This window comes from Artemia sp. Qi Xiang Cuo, chromosome 16 (assembly GCF_049724085.1).
Source record: "Artemia sp. Qi Xiang Cuo chromosome 16, ASM4972408v1, whole genome shotgun sequence".
NCBI classification, from domain to species: Eukaryota; Metazoa; Arthropoda; class Branchiopoda; order Anostraca; family Artemiidae; genus Artemia; species Artemia sp. Qi Xiang Cuo.
The window spans coordinates 59,698,696-59,722,035 of NC_142809.1; the positions used below are offsets into that span (position 1 = coordinate 59,698,696).

Consider the following 23,340-nt stretch of genomic DNA (forward strand, 5'->3'; position numbering starts at 1 on the left):
TTATATTTAATTTCTGATCTTTTTTAAATAATGCTGGGATGTCCGGCGTCCCCTTCATAGCAATGTCCCTTCCCCCATGAAAACTTCCTTCATGGAAAGATCCTCCTACAAAACCCCCGACCCCAGGCACGTACGCAGGAATTTGTTTCGGGGGGGGGGCCCAATTTGTTTCAGGGGGTGGGGCAAATCCTTGAAACCAATTATTCTGTGAGAAAAATCAGAAAATTATGGGAAAATGAAAAAAATCGTGAGATTTCGGTGGGGCCGGGTCCGGAGGCCCCCCCCTGCTTACGTCCCTGCCCAACCTCCCCCCCACTACCAGGAAAAATCTCCCCTGAAAACGTCTGTACTGTATACTTCCCAATAACCAATACTATCTGTTAACATTGGGTAAAGTTCATAGCTTTCCGCCCTCCTCCCTGGAACTTCGGGGGATTAAGTCATCCAAAAAGACATACTTATCATGGTTTCGACCATGCTCAATAAAATGGTCATCTCAAAATGTTGATCGGTTGACTTTGGGAAAAAAAATTATCGCGGGAGGGGGCCTAGCTGCCCCCCAATTTTTTTGGTAACTTAAAAGGCCACTATAACTTTCAATTTTAATTCCAGTGAGCCCTCTCGCAATGCTCCAGGACAACTGGGTCGATGCGATCACCCCTGGGAAAAAAAATAAACACGCATCCGTGATATTTCTTCTGGCAAAAAATGCAAAATTCCACATTTTATAGATAGGAGCTTGAAACCTCTACAGTAGGTTCTCCGATACGCGGAATATGATGGTGTGATTTTCATTAAGGTTTTATAACTTTTAGGGGGTCTTTCCCCTTTTTTCGAAAATCAGCCAAATTTTCTCAGGCGCGTAACTTTTGATGGGTAAGCTTAAACTTGATGAAACTTATATATTTGAAATCAGCATTAAAATTTGATTCTTCTGATGTATCTATTTGTATCAAAATACCGTTTTCTAGAGTTTTGGCTACCATTGAGCCGGGTCCCAATAACCAATACTATGTTTCAACCTTTCAGCCCTCCTCCTGGGGGCTTTGAGGGATTAAGGAATCCTACAAGACATAGTTATTATACTTTTGACCATGTTGAACAAAATGGCAATCTCAAAATTTTGATCGGGTGACTTTGGGAAAAAAATGAGCGTAGTAGGGGGCCTAGTTGCCCTCCATTTTTTGGTCACTTAAAAAGAGCACTAGTAATTTTAATTTCCGTTCCAATGAGCCCTCCCACGATATTCTAGGACCACTGGGTCGATACGATCACCCCTGGGAAAAAGAAAAAAAAAAAACAAAAAAAAACAAATAAACACGCATCCGTGATCTTTCTTTTGGCAAAAAATGGAAAATTCCACATTTTTGTAGATAGGAGCTTGAAACCTCTACAATAGGGTTCTCTGATACGCTGAATATGATGGTGTGATTTTCATATAGGTTCTATAATTTTTAGGGGGTCTTTCCCCCTTTTTTCGAAAATAAGCCAAATTTTCTCAGGCGCGTAACTTTTGATGGGTAAGATTAAACTTGATAAAACTTATATATTTGAAATCAGAATTAAAATCTAATTCTTTTGATGTATCTATTGGTATCAAAATTCCATTTTTTAGACTTTCAGTTACCATTGAGCTGGGTCGCTCCTTACGTACAGTTCGTTACCACGAACTGTTTGATAATGATATTAATTGTTGAAAGATCAATCATTTCAAGATTTTTTTTCACTGTAATTTTTATTTTTCATTTTCAATGCTGTAAGAACTGGAAAATAATAAATTTGTAATATACGAGTAATTCGTTTTCAGTGAAGCACCAATGACGCAGAACGCTTTAGGTTTTTACAGTTAAAGAAGGGGGCAGTATCCAAATTTTGCTTGTAGTGAAACTATATTTGTGTTGACCAATCTTGCAAAGAACTAATAAATTAAACTGAATATTTGATGAATAATGATATTAATTGCTAAAAGCTCATCAGTTCAAAATTTTACTGTAATTTTAATATTTATTATAAATATTAAGTACAAAAGAAAACATTTGTAATATAATTCGTTTTCAGTAAAGCGCCAATGATGCAGTAGGTTTTAGGCTTCTGCATTGAGACGATACCCAAACTCTTGTTTTTAGTTATTTTTATTCGATTCAAACTTGATTTACATTTTCAATTTAAGTTTCACTCGTTTTAAAATTTGTTTAATCATTCACGTTATTATATTTTGTATATTTGTTCGCATTGACTTTTCATTTAAATTCTGTTCGTTTTAAGTTTCCCTTGTGCTTTAATATCAAAATATTTTTTTTCGTTTTAAGCGAGACTTTCATATTCGGTACAAGCATTAACAGCTTTAAGATCTATTTATTCATTTATATTATTACTTGTTGTATTTTTTTTGATATGATTGTTTATTTAATTTCTGTTCGTATATTATTAAATAAAAAAAACAAGTTTTTTTAACTGAAAGTAAGGAACGACGTTAAAACTTAGAACGAACAGAATTTATTCAGTATATGAAAGGGGCTGTCCCCTCCTCAACGCCTCGCTCTTTACGCTAAAGATTTTCATTGTTTAAAAAAAATAGAGTTGTGAGAAAGTCAAATTTTAGCGTAAAGAGCGAGGCATTGAGGAGGGACAGCCCCTTTCATATACGGAATAATTTCTGTTCGTTTTAAGTTTTAACGTCGTTCCTTACTTTCAGTTAAAAAAACTTGTTTTTTTTATTTAATTTTTGAACATTTTTGAATTAATGCAGGTTTTGATTTTGGCTCACCGTACATGAATAATTAAGACAAAATTTGCATATTAATTTTACTTTTATTTGGTTAAATGCCTTTCTCGAAACCTGCTTAATTTTATTTACGAACGTTTTTATTAGTAATAAATATACGTAACTTACAAATTAACTTACATAACGAACCTCTATATTCTTATATTTTTAATACGTATATTAGAGGGTTCGCCCCCTAGTCAATACCTTGCTCTTCAAGCTAAAGTTCAAATTTTGTTCAAATTCTTTAAAAATGACCCCTTGATCGCAAATACCGTTAATTAGAATAAATAGCTCTTATGAAAGTACTAAATAATCTTTGGCTTAAAGAGCGAGATATTGACTAGGGGATGAACCGAATCATATACGTAATGTTTTCTGTCGTTTTAAGTTTTGATGTTGCTCCCTACTTTCAGTTAAAAAACTTGTTTTTTTATATATAATTTCTGATCTCTATTTAAATAATGCTGGTAAATCCGGCGCCCCCTTCATAGCAATGTCCCTTCTCCCATGAAAACTTTCTCATGGTAAGATCCTCCCACATAACCCCGGACCCACCCACCCCCCTACTAACAGAAAAAATTACCTCTGAAAACCTCTGTATATTTCCCAATAACCAATACTAGCCTATCTTTTAACAATGGATAAAGTTCATAACTTTCAGCCCTCCCCCGGGAAATTCAGGGAATTAAGTCCTTCTAAAGGACATGGTAATCATATTTTCAGCCATGTTGAGCAAAATGGCTATCTCAAAATTTTGATCGGATGACTTTGGGAAAAAAATGAGCGTGGGAGGGGCCCTAGTTACCCTCCATTTTTTTTTCTCACTTAAAAAGGGTACTAGAACTTTTAATTTCCATTCGAATGAACCCTCCCACGATATTATAGGACCAATGAGTCGATATGATCACCCCTGGGAAAAAAATAAAATAAACATGCACCTATGATGTTCCTTCTGGCAAAAAATGCAAAATTCCACATTTTTGTAGATAGGAGCTTGAAACCTCCGCAGTAGGGTTCTCTATTTAGCTGAATATGATGGTGGGATTTTTATTAAGGTTCTATAACTTTTAGGGGGTCTTTCCTCCTTTTTTCGAAAATCAGCCAAATTTTCTCAGGCGCGTAACTTTTGATAGATAGGACTAAACTTGATGAAACTTATATATTTGAAATCAGCATTAAAATCTGATTCTTTTGATGTATCTATTGGTACCAAAATTCTGTTTTTTAGAGTTTCGGTTACCATGGTGCCGGGTCGCTCCTTACTTACAGTTCGTTACCACGAACTGTTTGATTACTTGTTGTTTGTTTTTTGCTATGATTACTTATTTGATTTCTGTTCGTTTTCGGTTTCATTTATTCTTTAATAGTAATTTCTGGTCGTTTTGAGTTTGAATTTTAACAGTTATTTGTATATCCTGAGCATAAAATGGCCTTTAAAATGGCCTTTAAGTTTAAAATGGCCTTTAAGTTTAAAATGGCCTTTACTTTTCTTTGAAAAACTTATTTTTCGAAAAGTTTGTTCAATTAATTTTCGTTCGTTTTTGATTGCAAAAAGTTTCAAGTTTTTTATGGCATGGGGGGGGGGGTGCGGACTGGCCGATGATTCTTGACTTTAAAAAATGGATCTAGAACTTTCAATTTAAATCGAATGAGGCTTTTTTCAAAGCCTAAACAATTACCTCTTTGAAAAAACCTTATATATGAACAATAGATAGCTTGCATAACTTGTGGACAGCGATTGACAACAATGAATGGATTGAAAAAATAGCTCCAATAAGGGGGTTTAGACCATTTCACTTGCTGACACAAAGTGATCACGACTGTTTGGAATTGACCTTAATAGGAATTTGTGTGCCAAAGCAATTTTGTATCTATCACAGAGTATGTATTTTAACCTTATAATTGGATAATTATAATAGATTTCCTATGTGTTCTTCCCATACAAAACCCCTTCCCATAATTTATAAATCCCCCTTATTAAGTTATGCCCTAGGGCATAACTTACAACGCCAACCCCTGGGCCCTGGTGGGCCGTGTCGACACCGGAGATTTTTGTTATCAGAACTTTGAACTATTTTAACAAAATATCTATCTCAAAATTTTGATCCGATGCATTTAGGGCGTGGAGGAGGGAGAGGGGCTAGTTGCCCTTCAATATCTTTTGACTCTTAAAAAGTGAACAAGAACTTTCAATTTTCAATCAAATGAGCCCTCTCTAAAGTTTATACGAGCATCTCTTCCATAAGAAAGCATATGAAGGATTTGGAGAATCCTTAAATTACAACCCTTGCCCTGAGGGCTTTGGGGGAGTTGTAATCCTCAAAGACCTAATTTCCAGAACTTAAAACTATGTTTAATAAAATGGCTGTCTTAAAATTTTGATTGGATGTGTTTGGGGAAAAGGTGGGCATGAGAGGGAGGTAGTTGCCCTCAAATCACTTTCGACTATTACAAAGGGCACTATCCCTTTGAATTTCCAATCGAATGAGCCTTTTTTGAAGTTTCTACGACAACGTTTTCTATAAAAACCTTATATGCCCCCAGGGCATAACTTAAAACCCTTGCCCTGAGGGTTGTGGGGGAGTGTCTTCCTTAAAAAAAAATTTTATCTTTGGAAATCAACTACGCTGAACAAAATGGCTATCTCGAATTTTTTATTGGATGTTTTTGGGGGAATGATGGGCGTGGGGGGGGGCTAGTTGCCCTCCAATCACTTTCGACTATTAAAAAGGACACTAGCCCTTTGAATTTCCAATTGAATGTGCCTGTTTTGAAGTTTCTACGACAACGCCTTCTATAAAGACCTTATATACCCCCAGGGCATAACTTAAAACCCTTGCCCTGAGGGTTGTAGGTGAGTGTCCTCCTCAAAAACATATTTTCTATCTGAAAATCAACTACACTGAGCAAAATGGCTATCTGAAAATTTTGATTGGATGTGTTCGGGGAAATGAAGGGCGTGGGGGGGGGGGGGCTAGTTGCCTTCCAATCACTTTCGACTAAAACCCTTGCCCTGAGGGTTGTGGGGGAGTGTCCTTCTAAAAAAATATTTTCAATCTGGAAATCAACTACGCTGAACAAAAATGGCTATCTCAAAATCTTGATCGGATGTGTTTGGGGAAATGATGGGAGTAGGGGGGGGGGGGCTAGTTGCCCTCCAATCACTTTTGACTATTAAAAATGGCCATTATCCCTTTGAATTTCCAATCGAATTTGCCTGATTTGAAGTTCCAACGACAACGCCTTCTATAAAACCTTATATGCCCCCAGGGCATAACTTAAAACTCTTGCCCTGAGGGTTGTGAAAGTGTCCTCCTAAAAAACATATTTTCTATCTGAAAATCAACTACGCTGAACAAAATGGCTATCTCAAAATTTTGATAGGATGTGTTTGGGTGAATGATGGGCGTGGGGGGGGGGAGCTAGTTGCCCTCCAATCAATTTCGACTATTACAAAGGGCACTAGTCCTCGGAACTTCCAATCGAATGAGCCTTTTTTGAAGTTTCTACGACACCGCCTTCTATAAAAACCTTATATACCCCCAGGGCATAACTTAAAACCCTTGCCCTGAGGGTTGTGGGGGATTTTTCCTCCTCAAAAACATATTTTCTATCTGGAAATCAACTACGGTGAACAAAATGGCTATCTCAAATTTTTTATTGGATGTGTTTGGGGGAATGATAGGCGTGGGGGGGGGGGGTTAGTTGCCCTCCAATCACTTTCGACTATTAAAAAGGGCATTAGCCCTTTCAATTTCCAATTGAATGTGCCTGTTTTGAAGTTTCTACGACAACGCCTTCTATAAAAACCTTATATGCCCCCAGGGCATAACTTAAAACTCTTGCCTTGAGGGTTGTGGGGGAGTGTCCTCCTCAAAAACATATTTGTTATCTGGAAATCAATTACACTGAACAAAATGGCTATCTCAAAAGTTTGATTTAATGTGTTTGGGTAAATGAGGGGCGTCGGGGGGGGGGCTATTTGCCCTCCAATCACTGTCGACTATTAAAAAGGGCACTAGCTCTTTAGTTTCGAATCGAATGAGCCTGTTTCGAAGTTTCTACGACAACGGCTTCTATAAAAACCGTATATGCCCCCAGGGCATAACTTAAAACCCTTGCCCTGAGGGTTGTGGGGAAGTGTCCTTCTAAAAAAATATTTTCAATCTGGAAATCAACTACGCTGATCAAAAATGGCTATATCAAAATTTTGATTGGATGTTTTTGGGGAAATGATGGGCGTAGGGGGGGGGGGCTAGTTCCCCACCAATCACTTTTGACTATTAAAAAGGGCACTATCCCTTTGAATTTCCAATCGAATGTGCCTGTGTGAAGTTCCAACGGCAACGCCTTCTGTAAAAACCTTATATGCCCCCAGGGCATAATTTAAAACTCTTGCCCTGAGGGTTGTGAAAGTGTCCTCCTCAAAAACATATTTTCTATTTGAAATTCAACTACGCTGAACAAAATGGCTATCTCAAAATTTTGATTGGATGTGTTTAGGTGAATGACGGGCGTGGGGGGGGGCGAGGTGCTCTCCAATCACTTTCGACCATTAAAACGGGCACTAACCGTTTGAATTTCCAATCGAATGAGCCTTTTTTGAAGTTTTTACGACAACGCCTTCTATAAAAACTTTATATGCCCCCAGGGCATAACTTAAAACCCTTGCCCTGAAGGTTGTGGGGGAGTGTCCTCCTCAAAAACACATTTTCTATCTAGAAATCAACTACGCTGAACAAAATGTCTATCTCAAAATTTTGATTGGATGTGTTTGGGGAAATGATGGGCGTGAGGGGAGGGCTAGTTGCACTCCAATCACTTTCGACTATTAAAAGGTGAACTAGCCCTTTAATTTCCAATCGATTTAGCAGTTTTTGTACGTTCTTAGACAGCACGTTCTATAAAAACATTATATACCCCCAGGGAATAACTTAATACCCTTGCCCTGATGTTTGTGGGGGATTGTCTTCCTCAAAAATATATTTTCTATCTGGAAATAAACTACGCTTAACAAAATGGCTATCTGAAAATTTTTATTGGATGTCTTTGGGGGAATGATGGGCGTGGAGGGGGGCTAGTTGCCCTCCAATCACTTTCGACTATTAAAAAGGGTACTAGCCCTTTGAATTCCCAATGGAATGGGCCTGTTTTGAAGTTTCTAAGACAAAGACTTCTATAAAAACCTTATATGCCCCCAGGGCATAACGTAAAACTCTTGCCCTGACGGTTGTGAAAGTGTCCTCCTCAAAACATATTTTCTATCTGAAAATCAACTACGCTGAACAAAATGGTTATCTCAAAATTTTGATTGGATGTGTTTGGGTGAATGATTGGCGTGGGGGGGGCTAGTTGCACTCCAATCACTTTCGACTATTAAAAAGGGAACTAGCCCTTTGAATTTCCAATCGAATGAGCATGTTTTGAAGTTTGTACGACAACGCCTTCTATAAAAATCTTATATGCCCCCAAGGCATAACTTTAAACCCTTGCCCTAAGGATATTGGGGGATTATCCTCCTAGAAAAAATATATTATATCTGGAAATCAAATACGCTGAACAAAATGTCTATATCAAAATTTTGATTTGAGGTGTTGGAGGAAGTGATAGGCGTGGGGGGGGGGGGAGGGGGCTAGTTACACTCCAATCACTTTCAACTATTAAAAAGGGCACTAGCCCTTTAATTTCCAATCAAATGAGCATGTTTTGAAGTTTCTACGACAACGCCTTCTATAAAAACCTTATATACCCCTAGGGCATAACTTAAAACCCTTGCCCTGAGAGTTATGGGGGAGTATCCTCCTTAAAAATATATTTTCTATCTGAAAATCAACTACGCTGAACAAAATGGCTATCTCAAAATTTTGATTGGATGTGTTTGGGGGAATGATTGGCGTGGGGGGGGGGGGCTAGTTGCCCTCCAATCTTTTTCGACTATTAAAAAGGGCACTAGCCCTTTAATTTCCAATTGAATGTGCCTGTTTTGAAGTTTCTACAACAACGCCTTCTATAAAAACCTTATATGCCCCCAGGGCAAAACTTAAAACCATTGTGCTGAGGGTTGTGGGGGAGTGTCCTCCTCAAAAATATATTTTCTTTCTGGAAATCAACTACGCTGAACAAAATGGCTATCTGAAAATTTTGGATTGAATGAGTTTGGGGAAATGATGGGCGTAGGGGGAGGGGGCTAGTTACACTCCAATCACTTTCGACTATTAAAAAGGGCACTAGCTCTTTAATTTCTAATCGAATGAGCCTCTTTTGAAGTTTCTACGACAACGCCTTCTATAAAAACCTTATATGCCCCCAGGGCATAACTTCAAATCCTTGCCCTGAGGGTTGTGGGGGAGTGTCCTCCTCAAAAATATATTATCTATTTGGAAATCAACTACGCTGAACGAAATGGCTCTCTCGAAATTTTAATTAGATGTGTTGGGGGAACTGATGGGCAGGGGGGGGGGGCTAGTTGACCTCCAATCATTTTCAACTATTAAAAAGGGCACTAGAACTCTTGATTTTCAATCGAATGAGCCCCCTTTGAAGCTTCTACGACGACCCCTTCCATATGAAGTGCCTCTTGGAAAAGAAAAGAAATAATAAAACATTGGAGCCGTATGGCCTTTACTATAGGTAACGCTACAGCGTTGCCTCTGATAGGGAATAACTTCTGTTCGTTTCAAGTTTTAATGTTGCTCCTTAGTTGTAGTTTATAACTATAACTATATATATATATATATATATATATATATATATATATATATATATATATATATATATATATATATATATATATATATATATATATATATATATATATATATATATATATATATATATATATATATATATATATATATATATATATATATATATATATATATATATATATATATATATATATATATATATATATATATATATATATATATATATATATATATATATATATATATATAATTTATTATCACCTCCAATCTAGGGGAGATAACACCTCTACCCTTATTAAGGAGCTGAACTAAGAAGTTTTACAAGAATTGAAGGAAAAATTAAGTTTAGAGTGGACACAAAAAATTAAAACATAATGTCGTTTCTTTTTGTAAAAAAAAATTAAAAAGAAGAAATTGATCATTAATTCTTTGTTTTAAAAATTAAATTTAGTCACACTTAATAAAGTAGCTCTAGGCCAGTAGCTTTGAAACAAAAGGTTAACTAAGCGGCCAGGTCTGTGTATCGACATACTTGCGGAAAATTTTTCTAGCCTAACAGAAATGTGGTCTTTAGGCTTAGGGATTTATTTGATCTGTTTCTAAATAAAAAGCCACTCATTACTCAAAAATGTACGGAAATTTAGAAATAAAGATCATTTCTTGCGTAGGTACGATAAATGTCATTACAAACTAAGTTTGTTTTCATTTCAAAAATTCAAAAAGTTACCTGAATTCTCCTACAGAACTGTTTTTACTTGTCTTTCTTCCTCTTTGGATGCACAATCTTACGTATGAAGGGAATACTACGGTGGAATTGTCAATTAAATAATTTGAATAAGTAAGTACATATAACAAAAGTAACCCTTCTAATATACAGCTTTCAGTGGTTCCAGAACCACATGCCTACACTTCTCCAACCACTTAGGGGCAAGGGATTGGGGTCAGGGGTGTAATTTACTATGGGACAAAGGGGGAAACATCCCCTCCAAGACCTCAGTTTTCCTCCAGACCCCAATTAGCCCCCCTCCTCCCAGCTGAAATTTAGTTTTTTCCAGAAATGTTGTCAAAACTAACATGAGCCTGCATAATTCAAGCATCCACTGAAATAGGTCAGTTTTCTTTAGTACAGCTTTACCTTTTTCATTATTATACGGCTAGTTTTTCAGTTTTTCTGTCATTTTCACTTGATTTGGGAAAATTGGTTCAAACTTTGACCCCCCCCCCCCACATAATTTTGAAAAAATTGTGTCATTCGTTGGGGTATGGATTTAGAGACCTACTCAAAATGTCGTTGCAAACCATGAACTGAATGACCTCTATTCCCTTTTGAATCAAAATATTTGACCAAATACCTTCCTTGGACATGCTTTCAAAAATGAGTGCATCACTTTTACAAAAACATTGAATTAATCTGAAAATTATCGTATAGAAGGGAGAAAACCAAAAAAAAAACAACAAAAAAACACCCAAGCAGGAATGAACGCAAGACACTGTATTTCGAAGTCGAACGATGTACCAACAGAACCACGCTTCTAAAAGAGATTTGATATATTAGTACCATAATTATTACAATGGTGATTTCGTTTTATACTTCCAAGATTTTCTAACTTAAGAAGTGATATCAAAAGTGTTGTTTTTAGTGCTATATCACACTTACGGATGGTAGAACTGATAAACCACGTGGATACGAGCAATAGCTTTCAAATGAGCCATTAAACTTTACTCTAAGAAGTACTGGTAGCTCACTAGCCCCAGCTTTTTCACTTGACATGGCACCAAAAGTGCCGTTTTAAGTGTCATTTTGAATTTGCTGATGGTTCAATTTATAGGAAGGACGTAGAAATGAGCAATATCTTTTATATGAGCTACTAAAAATCTGTCTAGATACCTGCGATACCAATATGACCAATAACAATATGTCAATACCCATACACTTGATATCAGTACGTCCGATACCGATACAATGTGCAGCCCTTTCCCCAGGGGCTATGGAGGATCGTATCATCACCAAAACAAAATATATTTAACCTTTGAATTATGTTGAACAAAATGGCTATCTCAAAATTGTGATTGGATGACTTTGGGGGGAGGGCGTCCTTAGGGAGGGAGGTGTATAGTTGCCCTCCAATCTTTTTGGTCACTTAAAAAGGGCAATAGCAAAATTAATTTCCGTTCGAATGAGCTAATCTCTCTATGATGTTCTGGTCACCCTCTAGCCTTGCTAGAAAAAAAAGAGCTACCAATGCAAAAAAGTGATTTTCCTTGTTGTTCAAGGAGGGGCACTGTAATTTCCCGTAACTAGGTTTTCAACCATGCTGACTCCAATGGTAGGCTTTTAATTTTGATCAGACGCCCTTTTTGAGGGGATTAAGACTTTTTTTTCGAAATCATCATAAATTTTTTTCGAAATAAACTTTTACTTATAAGACGAACCAAAATAATAGTTACCATACCTGAATCAGAGTCAATTTATTTCCACTTGGTATTTTTTTCTAAGCACATTTCTTATCTTTTGGTTATTATGGGCTGTGGTTCACTCTTTACTACTTTACAGCTACCGCTGCAACCATGATGATTACAATGATGGTATCGTTTTATACTTCAAAGCTTTTTTACTTAAGAATTGACATCAAAAGTGTTGTTTTTAGTGCTATATCATACTTACGGATAGTAGAAATGTTGAACATCACATACATATGAGCAACAGCTTTCAAATGAGCCATTAAATGTCACTCTTAAAAAGTTCGTGTAGCCCACTAGGCCAAGCTTTTCTACTTGAGACATGGGACCAAAGGTGCCGTTTTTAGTGTCAATTGGAACTTGCTGATGGTGGAAAATATAGAAAGGACGAAGAAAGGGACGTAGTTTGCTATGGGGCAGGGGGAGGAAACTGCCCCCACCAGACCCAAGTTGGCCCCCTTTCAGTTTTCACTATCATTTTCCCTTGATTAGGGGAAATTGGCTCCAACTTTGCCCCTCCTCCAGGATTTTGGCGAAATTACGCCACTGGACGTAGATATGAGAAATATCTTTTATTTAAGCTATTAAAAATCAGTCTAGATAGCTGCGATACCAATACGTCCAATAAAAATACGCTCATATCGATACGCATGGTATAAATACATCCGATACCGATACAGTGTGCAGCCCTTTCCCCAGGGACTATGGAGGGTCATATCATCACCAAAACCAAAGATATTTGACCTTTGAACTATGTAGAACAAAATGGCTATCTCAAACTTGTGATTGGATGCCGTCGGAAAGGGAAACTTTAAGGAGGGGCTGGGGCTAGGTGCCCTCCAATATTTTGATCACTTGAAAATGGCCCTAGAAAATTTAATTTCCATTCGAAAGAGCTATAATCCATCTCTCTATGATGTTCTGGTCGCCCCCTAGCCGCGCTAGAAAAAAAAAGAAAAATTAAAAACGGGAGACAGATCAGTGCTAAGGAGGGGGATATAATTTCCCATAAATATGTTTTCCATAGTGCTGATTCCAATAGTAGACTTTTCATTTTGATCTGACGCCATTTTTAACGGGTTCGAGACTTTTTTCGAAACCATCATAAATTTCTTTTCGCAATAAACTTCTACTTTTAAGACGAACCGAACTATTCCTGGCTACTATTCCTGGGTCAGTGTCAGACGGCAATTTTTTTTTATTAGGCAGTCTTTTTTTTGAAATGAGTTTTTTAACATTTCGTTACTATTGGCTATGGTTCGCTCTATGCTAGGTTTCAGCGCTACCGCTGCAACCATGATAAAGAAAAAAAAATGCACTTCAATAACTGTCACGGAGTACAGAAGGAGAAAGAAAGAAAGAAAGAAAGAGAAGAGAAGAAAAAAACAAAAAACAAAAGAAAACATTAACTAACGGAGATCGGGAAGGGATTTACAAAACAAATTATAAATAAATTAATAATGCATTCAATCATTGCTGCTTTAGGCGGAAAGAACTATATATTTTAATTTCTTTTTATATAAATTCAACAAGGTGATTCACTTGTTACATCAAATATATGGGGAATTTGATATCTCAGACTTAGTCTTGATCTCTCCTTTTTAACAAACGGGAAAAGATACTTATTCCGTGCTCTTGATAAATAGCTATGCTTTTTTTTCAACCAAAAGCTTCATACTATGGAAAAAATTATCACTACTTTGGATGTTTAAAAACCACATGCCCAAGTTAAGGTGAAAACTTTGTTTTACATCAAGAATACCCAGAAATAAAAAATAATGTTTTAGTTTCAGACAATTTTTCTGTCTTCCTAGGGTGTATTAAAAAATGGTCCAGAATTCTTATTGATTTGTTTTGAACAATTTGGAGTCCTAATCAATGTGAAGGGAAAGTCAATATCCAGAAAGGCAATATTGAAAATAGCATTCAACTAATGAAAAATATTAAGTCCTCATGATCTGATACGGAAACAGAAACTTAAATCGATGCAAACAACCGAGATTCCTGGACACTGTTGCCACGAGTTTACGAATATGTTCTTAAAACGACAAATTTGAATCTATATATATACCTAAATATCTGAATACATTTACTCTTTTTATGAAGAAAAAACAATATTAATCGTAGGCAGCGCAATCGTGCTGCCTAAGTAAAGAACGATGTTGGCACAATGTGTTATTATTATTATTATTTATTTTTTTTTCCATACCAGGGCACTTCGTATCGAACGAGTTGTCGTAGAAACTTCGAAAAGCGCTAATTCGATTGGAAATTAGAATGGCTAGTGCCCTTTTTAATCGTCAAAAGTGATTGGAAGGCAGCTAACACCCCATCCGCCCCAAGCATTTCCTCAAACACATCCAATCAAAATTTTGAGATAGACATTTTGTTCAGCCCAGTTGATTTATCGATAGAAATTATGTTTTTGAGGAGGACACTCCCCCACAACCCTCAGGGAAGGGTTTTAAGTTATGTCCCCGGGGTATATAAGAACGATGTTGGCACAATGTATTATTTATTATCGAAGAAGTTGTCGTAGAAGCTTCGAAAAGGGCTCATTCAATTGGAAACTGAAATGCCTAGAGCCCTTTTTAATAGTTGAAACTGATTGGAAGGCAAATAAAACCCCTTCCACGCCCACCATTTCCCCAAACACATCCAATCAAAATTTTGTGATGGCCATTTTGTTTGACGCTGTTTACAGTTCAGGAAATTGAATCTTTGAGAAGGACACTCCCCCACAGTCTTTAGGGCAAGGTTTATAAGTTATGCCCTAGGGGCATATAATTTTTTATTGAAATGTTTGTCGTAGAAACTTGAAAAAGGGCTCTTTCGATTGGAAATTGAGGTATTCCAGAACTTGCCCCCCCCCCCGAGCCCTCAGGGCATGGGTTGTAAGTTATGCCCTGGGGGCAAATAAGGTTTTTATGAAAGGCGTTGTCGTAGAAACTTCAAAAAGGGCTCATTCGATTGGAAATTGAAATGGCTAGAGCCCTTCTTAATAGTCGAAAGTGATTGGAAGGCAGCTAACACCCCTTCTACGCAACCATTTCCCCAGACACATCCAATCAAAATTTTGAGATAGCCATTTTGTTCCACGCGGTTTAAAGTTCAGGAAATTATACCTTTCAGCAGGACACTCCCCCCCCCCTCACCAGCCCTCAGGGGAAGGGTTGTAAATTATGCCCTGGGTGCTTATAAGGTTTATATAGAAAGTGTTGTCGTAGAAACATAAAAAAATGCTTATTCGATTGGAAATTCAAAGGGCTAGTGCCCTTTTTAATAGTCGAAAGTGATTGAAGCAACTAACTAAGGCCCACCCCTTCTAAGGCCCACCTTCTAAGGCCCACCAACACATCCAATCAAAATTTTAAGATAGCCATTTTGCTCAGCGTAGTTGAAAGTTCTAGAAATTAGGTCTTTGAGGATGACAACCCCCCTACAGCCCTCAGGGCAAGGGTTGTGATTTATGACCTGGGGCATATAAGGCTCTTATAGAACGTGTTGTCGTTAGAAACTTCAAAAACGGCTCATTCGATTGGAAATTGAAATGGCTAGAGCCCTTTTAAATAGTCAAAACTGATTGGAAGGCAACTAACATCCCTTCCACGCCCGTCATTTCCCCGAAAACATCCAATCAAAATTTTGATATAGCCATTTTGTTTCACGCAGTTTCCAGTTCAGGAAATTGTACCTTTGAGCAGGACACTCCCCCCACAGTCTTCAGGGCAAGGGTTATAAGTTATGCCCTAGGGGCATATAAGTTTTTATTGAAATCTCTGTCATAGAAACTTGAAAAATAGCTCTTTCGATTGGAAATTAACGTTTTTACAGAAAGTGATGTTGTAAAAACATCAAAGGGGACTCATTCAATTGGAAATTGAAAGGGCTAGTTCCCTTAGATAGTTGAAAATGATTGAAGGGTAACTAACCCCCCTCTCACGCCCAGCATTTCCCCAAACACATCCAATCAAAATTTTTAGATATCCATTTTGTTTAACGTAGTCATAAGTTCAGGAAATTAGGTATTTTAGGATAATAAGCCCCTCAGAGCCCTCAGTGCAAGGGTTGTAAGTTATGCCCTGGGGGCATATAAGGTTTATATAGAAAGTTTTTGTAGAAATTTCGAAAGGGCTCATTTGTTTGGAAATTGAAATTGCCATTTTTAATAGTCGAAAGTGATTGGAGAGTAATTGACCCCCCTCTCACACCCACCATTTCCCCAAACACATTCAATCAATGCTTCGAGATTGTCATTTTATTCAACGAAGTTGAAAGTTCTGGAAATTATGTATTTAAGGATGACAAACCCCCAGAGCCCCCAGGGCAAAGGTTGTGAGTTATGCCCTTGGGACATATGAGGTTTCTCTAGATAGAGTTGTCGTAAAAGCTTCAAAAGGGGCTCATTCAATTGGAAATTGAGAGGGCTAGTGCCCTTTTTAATAGTCGAAAGTGATTGGAGGGTAAAAAAAATACAAATAAAAGTGCATTGTCAGTTTAATATACATAAATTGATATTTGGTAACCAAAATGTAAATATTATTTTATTTATTAAAGTTATAAAAGTAAAAGCATATTAATGTTTTTCAGAAAAGTGCAAATAATGTTCTAAGCATAGGAGTTTTGAGCCCAACTTCTGTTAATTTCTGCTTGTTTTGAGTTTGACTTGGTTATTTATTGTAATTTTTGTTCGTTTTGGGTTTCATTTATTTATCGATGCTGATTTGTGGTAGTTTCACGCATGGTAGATTATTTGCTTTTATTTTTGCTCATTTTTGTTTAATGGGGTTCTTTACTTTTCTTTGAAAAACTTATTTTGTGGAAGCAGTTCTTTTAATTAATAGTTTGAAATGACACACGCCTCACTGACTTCGAACTTCTCCCCAAAACGATAAATCCCGACTTCTCTAAGCTAGGTATTAGTCGATTATCATGAAACCAAGAATTTACAATCAGAGCAACAGTTTCAAGGGACAATCGTATGTCCTCCTCATTGCTCGCCTTCAGCCTAATTGTTGTGTCATCCGCAACATTGGTATGGTAATTCTTCTTCTGAAGGCATGCAATTTGGAACATCATTTATATAAATTAAAAAAAGTATCGTCTTCAATACAGATCCCTGAGATACCCTATATTTTCTAGTGGAAAAATATGAAATGATTCCTCACCAACTTGGACTTTAAAACTTCTTTCAGATAATACGATTTCACTTATATCGGAATTTTTCTTCTAAAAACATCTTGATAGCTTCAGAATAAAGTGCCATTTGGCAGCAGAATCGACTTTTCAGTCGATTCTGCTGCAGGAGCGGAGCGGATGCAGGAGCGAATGAGGCTACAACATTAGATATATGTCTCTAAGTATGTGTTTCACTGGGTAAATTGCTGAAATAGATATAATGCGAGTGATATTAAGCTCAAATTGGGTTGAACTAGGTATGGGGAGAGTTACAATAGGATCAGTTTTGGCTGAAATTCAGAGAAGATTGCTAAATGACAAAATAAATATATCAAAAAGTTTGTGGTAACGAACTGTAAGTAAGGAGCGACGCGACTCAATAGTAACCGAAACTTTGAAAAACGGAATTTTGATACCAATCGATTTATCAAAAGCATTGGCTTATTATGTAATTCTAAATATTTAATTTTCGTTAAGTGTAGCGTTACCCACCAAAGGCTACGAGCCTGAGAAAATTAAGCTGATTTTCAAAAAGGGAAAAAACACCCCCTAAAATACAAAGAATCTTAATGAAAATCACACCATCAGACTCAGTGTATCAAAGAACTTTAGTGAAAAGGTTTCAAGCTCCTATCTTCAAAAATATGGAATTTTGTATTTTTGCCAGAAAAAAGATCACGGATGCCTGTTTTTTTTTTTTTTAATCAGGGTGGATCGTATCGACCCAGTGGTCCTAGAATATCGTGAGAGGGCTCTTTCAAGCGGACATTAAAATTTCTAGTACCACTTTTAGGCGACCAAAAAGACTGCAGGACAACTAGGACCCCTCCCACTCCCTTTTTTTCACAAGACCGTCCAATCAAAGTTTGGAGATAACCATTTTATTCAACATATTTTAAAGACCCAATAACTATGCCTTTGAACTTAACATGATGCCCCTTGGCAGAAGGTCTTTAAGTTATAAAATTTTCCCTTTTTTTACGTATAGTATTTGTTATTGGGAAGCATGCAAACATTTTTAGGTGGGGAGGGGGAATTTCTTTTGGGGGGGATTTTCAATGGGGAAGGAATCTTCCAAAGGGTGAATTTTTCAGGGGAAATTTTACATTGGGAGAATTGGCAAGAATTCCTATACGAAATTCCTTTTATATGTCTTACTTTCTCTTTGCCGACTCAATTTTGCGCGCGGAGATGTTAAGGATAATTGTCCAGCTTAATTCTCACCAGTATTGAATTATATAGAGGATATTTCAGTAAGGATGGAGGATTTTTCTTTGGAGTTGGAGCCAGATTTTCTGGCATTACTTAAAAAACGATCAGAAATTAAATAAAAAAAAAGTTTTTTCAACTGAAAGTAAGGAACAACATTAAAACCTAAAACGAACAGGAATTATTACGTATATGAGGAGTGTTTTCCCCTACTTGACACCTCGCTCTTTACTTCTATGTTTGAAATTGTCCCAATTCTTTCTATAAGAACGACTTTTTCAACACAAGGGTCGTTTAATTATAACAACAAGAAGTGTTTTCTTTTTAATTACTAATAAAATTTAGCGGGAAGAGAGAGGTGTTGAAGAGAGGGTAACACCCCTTATATACGTAATAATTTTGTTTGTTCTAAGTTTTAATGTTGCTCCCTTCTTCCAGGTGAAAAAATTTATTTTTTTATTTAATTTCAAACTTACGATCAGTGGACCTCCTACAATTCATTATTCAACTAAAATTAACTTTCAGAACAACCTAGCAAATGTTTTTCGCAATTATATCAGCAGTGGGAAAATGTCAGTTATAATAAGGCCTACGATACGTAATAAGGCCTACATCATTAACGATCTGGAATGAAAATAAATTCAATCAAATATAAGTGGACGTGCGCTGGGTTGAGAATTCTTTGTCCAGGGGGCATGGGTTCGATCCCTGGCGTGGCCAGTTATTTGGTGTGAGACGCGGGTCAGTGGTATGACTCTGTAAGCTTAGCCAGAGACGACCCAGCTCTAAATGGGTACCTAGAGAAATCTGGGGAAGGTAAGCAGGAAGGGTGTGCGAAAGCACAGGATGGCTGGCCCCCAGCCCCCCATTCCACTTCCTGGCTGAAGGGCCACGAAACGGAGATCAGCACCGCCGGTTTGGACCTTGAGGGTCTAGTGCCGTCATACTTACTTTTACTTACTTAATCAAATATTCTATAACACAAGCCTGAAAAACATATAGGCCACGAAACTTGCATTAAGTAAACTAACTATATTTAAATTACATTGTTCTTTTTGCATTTTTGCTGTCTTAGACATATTGCTACCGAGTTTAATCTGTTTTTCCAACATCCAAGGAGACACTAATCTTTCACTGTTGTCAAGTTTTGTTGAACTTGCAACATTGAATTGCAAATCAATACATTCTTAATCAACTCGATGCTTTATGGCTATTGATCAGTTTTTCTCCTATAGTTTTTTCCCCGTTCGTTGCTAGGAGAAACCTACAATTATATATGTATATATATACATATATATATATATATATATATATATATATATATATATATATATATATATATATATATATATATATATATATATATATATATATATATATATATATATCAAGATAAATACCCCTAATCTATTTTGGTTTCAAAGATAAATTGGTATGCATAGTCTCTGGGTCTAAAATTGTTAAGGTGTTGCACATTTTCATAAATCATTTGCACCAGATGGTGCACACTACGAATGATGGAAGTATACCATAGGTGACGTTAAGTATGACATGCTTGGTACCAAGGGATGTGGCCTTGTGGAAGCGAATCAGAAGTGCAGAACAAATAGGTCTCCAGCACGTACTTCAGGTAGCTGATGGCCAGTTCTCAGAAATTGCCTAGCCTATTGGAAACACGGGCCTATTCTCTGACAAATATAAAGCCCTTTATGAAAATCATATTGTTCCCTGAGAAGTTCACGGATCCGTGTTTGTTTTAACAATTTTCACAGTGGAATCCATATTTATTAAGTTGATATATTGATTGTTTCCACTTATGATTTCTCTTCCAAATTCCAAATAAAGGAAATTCCTTAAGTTTGAAATTGTAAATTAAGAATGATAAAAAAGACTTTAAATTAGGTAGGCTTTTCTCGCTTCCTGGTTCTCCGCACCAGGCATGCTTCTATATATGGGATTCTCTCTGTCACTTGTTTTCTAACTTCATATTAACGTAAACTTCTTTTCTCGATTTTTCCCAAGTAATTCATTTTTCTTTAATTACGATGTTACATAATTAAGTAACAGCCATGCGTGTTCCATTAGCAAATTTTCTCGGTCTTGCAGCTTTTGATGTGTAAATTTAAACTTGATGAAGATTATATATCTTAGAATCAACATAAAACAGAAGTTTTTTTTGCATATTGTTATCAAAACTTCTATTTTTAGGGTATTCGTTACTACTAGCCCTGGTTGCTCAGTATTTATGTCAGTCTAAAAGTGATTTAGTTATGAAATGTTGTGAAAATAAGACATTTTAATCATTAACAAATGGGACTCACACAACGGAGGTCAGTCAAATTACAGCGGTAACAAAGACTGCAAAAAATCTTCTGGAATTCCCTAGATATTACAAAATCTAGGATTAAAAAATTGAAATGGCCACATTTTATTACAAAATTTATTTTGCAGGACCGCTAAAAAGAGCAGGAACGCTTGGGCATGGTATGCCACTGGTCAACCCCTTACCTAGGTTTCTTTCTTGTAGTTCTATTCGTTGAATTTCTATTTAAGGAATCAATAGAGGGGTTTTCAGGGATAATACCCCTCAAAGACCATTCTAAATTATCGTACAGCATCTTAAAAAGCTGTTCATTATATCCTCAGGGTGGATTGTCTCCTCTTGTAGGTAAACGGAATTTAACGTGTTTGTCTTATGAAATTAAAATTATTTACTGTTTTTCAGGGGATATTATTATTAAAGAAGGTACAATTGGTAACAAAATGTATTTCATTCAAGAAGGTATTGTGGATATAGTTATGAATAATGGTGAAGTTGCAACTAGTCTAAGTGACGGATCTTATTTCGGTGAAATTTGTCTGCTAACAAATGCAAAGCGAGTGGCATCAGTTCGTGCAGAGACTTATTGTAATTTGTTCTCGTTATCTGTTGAACACTTTAATACTGTCTTAGAACAGTATCCACTGATGCGAAGAACAATGGAAAGTGTGGCTGCTGAAAGGTTTGTATTTTCTTATTTATATTTTGTCGGATGCTAAATGAATACCAGATGTGGTGGTTCGTTTTCATCCTATTTCTGAATTTTTTATCTTTTGCCGAACATTTCTACGAACATCCAAATAAAAATATTTGCTCCCTGGAGTCATCTTAGGTCTATTTATAGTCACTGTTACTACGTTGAACTGTGAAAAACAAATAAGCAAAAATTTACTAATTAAATAAACTAAGTAAATAACTAGTAATGAGTTCAGAAAAATATTGGCAAAGAAGTAAGGAACAAAATAAAGAACATAAATCTAGGATTCCAGCCGTACATATTGAAACATTCTAAGAAAATAATTCTTACTTCATAATATGCAAAATAATCCTAGTTAATACATTTTGCAGGGGGGAAACCTTTATCTTTACTTCTTTGACTCTTGTACAAAATTTTTTAAACACAATTCTGAAAAATAAACATGGAGTCGACTGCATTTTTCCGTTTTTAAGGAACCTATATATGTAATTAAACACCACGGTGCCATCTAATAATTTCTCACAAAAACATCAATTGACAAACAGTGATAAATTAGGTTAAGTTACGTTGGGTTAGACTATTAGATGGTTGTTGGGTGTTTGTTTATAAACAATTTTCCAGACTTAGAGAATAGACACAAATATTTAGAAATGTGATAGAAAAACTGGAAACAGAAAGAAAATAGTGAATATAAAGGTTCTCCCCCTGCAAAATATATTAACAAGAATTATTCTGCATATCATGAAGCAGGAATTGTTTCTTAACATGCTTCCTTATATACGGCTGGAAACCTAGGCTTATACCGCAGTAGCTGCAATTGTGGTTGCAGTGGTAGCTGCAAACTAGAAAAGGACGAACCTTGACCAATAGTAACCCAAAATTAACTGTTTTGACACCAAGCTAGATCGAAAGAAAAAGTCAACCATTGGAATTGGCATGGCAGAAAACCGCAGACATGAAACATACAGTCCCCTGGCTTCAACAACAAGGAAAATCTTTTTTTTTTGTATGGGTAACACTGATACGTCATCTTTTTTTCTGTTTTGTCCCGCTGCTAGCGGGACATTGGGTTATTATAAAGGGCTCATTTCAAAAGAAATTGGTGCATCTATTTTTTTGTAATTAACAAATCACAATGTTTAAAGTGAAATCAATTTTTTGAGTAAAAACTACATCTTTGCATGCAAGACGAAGGACGTCATAATCCTCGCTTACAACCATAAATGACAGTGTAAAGTGCGAACGGCGAAAATGAAATAATTGCTTAAATTTGACAATGCTTTCAGTCCGTAAAATTCTAAACATCAACAATCTGGTGATTCCCACATTTCAACATTCAAAATAGTGTTACACCTTCTTAAGCTGATTTTTCACTCGCGTTTGTTCATTTTTCATTTAAAGCTACTACCAAGAACTGCATACGAAGACCGTTTTCACTAAAGTCCCATTTTCTTTTTACTTTTTTAAGATGTACTGTTGCGTACGTTTCTACATAACCAATTCAAACGATTATATTTCATACTCACTGTTCTTGGTATTTTGCAGTCGTAATGGCCTGTCAGATTTCTTGAATTTCGCGGCACTCCGAGATGCGGCACTCAGAGATACAGCACTTATTTCTTCTTCTTGAACTGTTGCGCATAACACGCGAAAAATACCTGATACCAGCTTCAATTGTGATTTTTTTTATAATAAACAAGTAAACAACAGATGTGGTAGGTCTTTTTTTGTTTAATACTAATCGTAGGTCTGATTTTTATGCCAGCGCTCTGTTCTTGAGTTCTGTTCGGAAAAATATGGAAGACGGAAGATTAGAGATACTTTAGATGCAGTTCTAAGAGAAGAACAGTGTGATTTCAGGAAGGGTAGGGATACTTCAACTAAATTTTCATTCTTAGATTAAAAATTGAGGAGTGCCTTAGTCATCAAACCCCTATAGTCCTCAGTTTTATAGATTATGAGCAAGCGCTTGATTCAGCTGATAGAATAACTTTAGCAAAGG

General features: G+C 36.4%; 1 protein-coding gene across 2 annotated transcripts in view; it reads left to right on the top strand.

Annotated features, from left to right (window-relative positions):
- Positions 1-23,340, top strand: part of Ih (hyperpolarization activated cyclic nucleotide gated potassium channel Ih) — a 502,482-nt gene that overhangs the window by 464,500 nt on the left and 14,642 nt on the right. For both annotated transcript variants that reach the window (XM_089102539.1, XM_089102540.1), the window contains one exon: positions 21,047-21,323. In XM_089102539.1, coding sequence (XP_088958665.1) covers positions 21,047-21,323 — 277 coding nt within the window. The remainder of the gene's footprint in view (positions 1-21,046; positions 21,324-23,340) is intronic.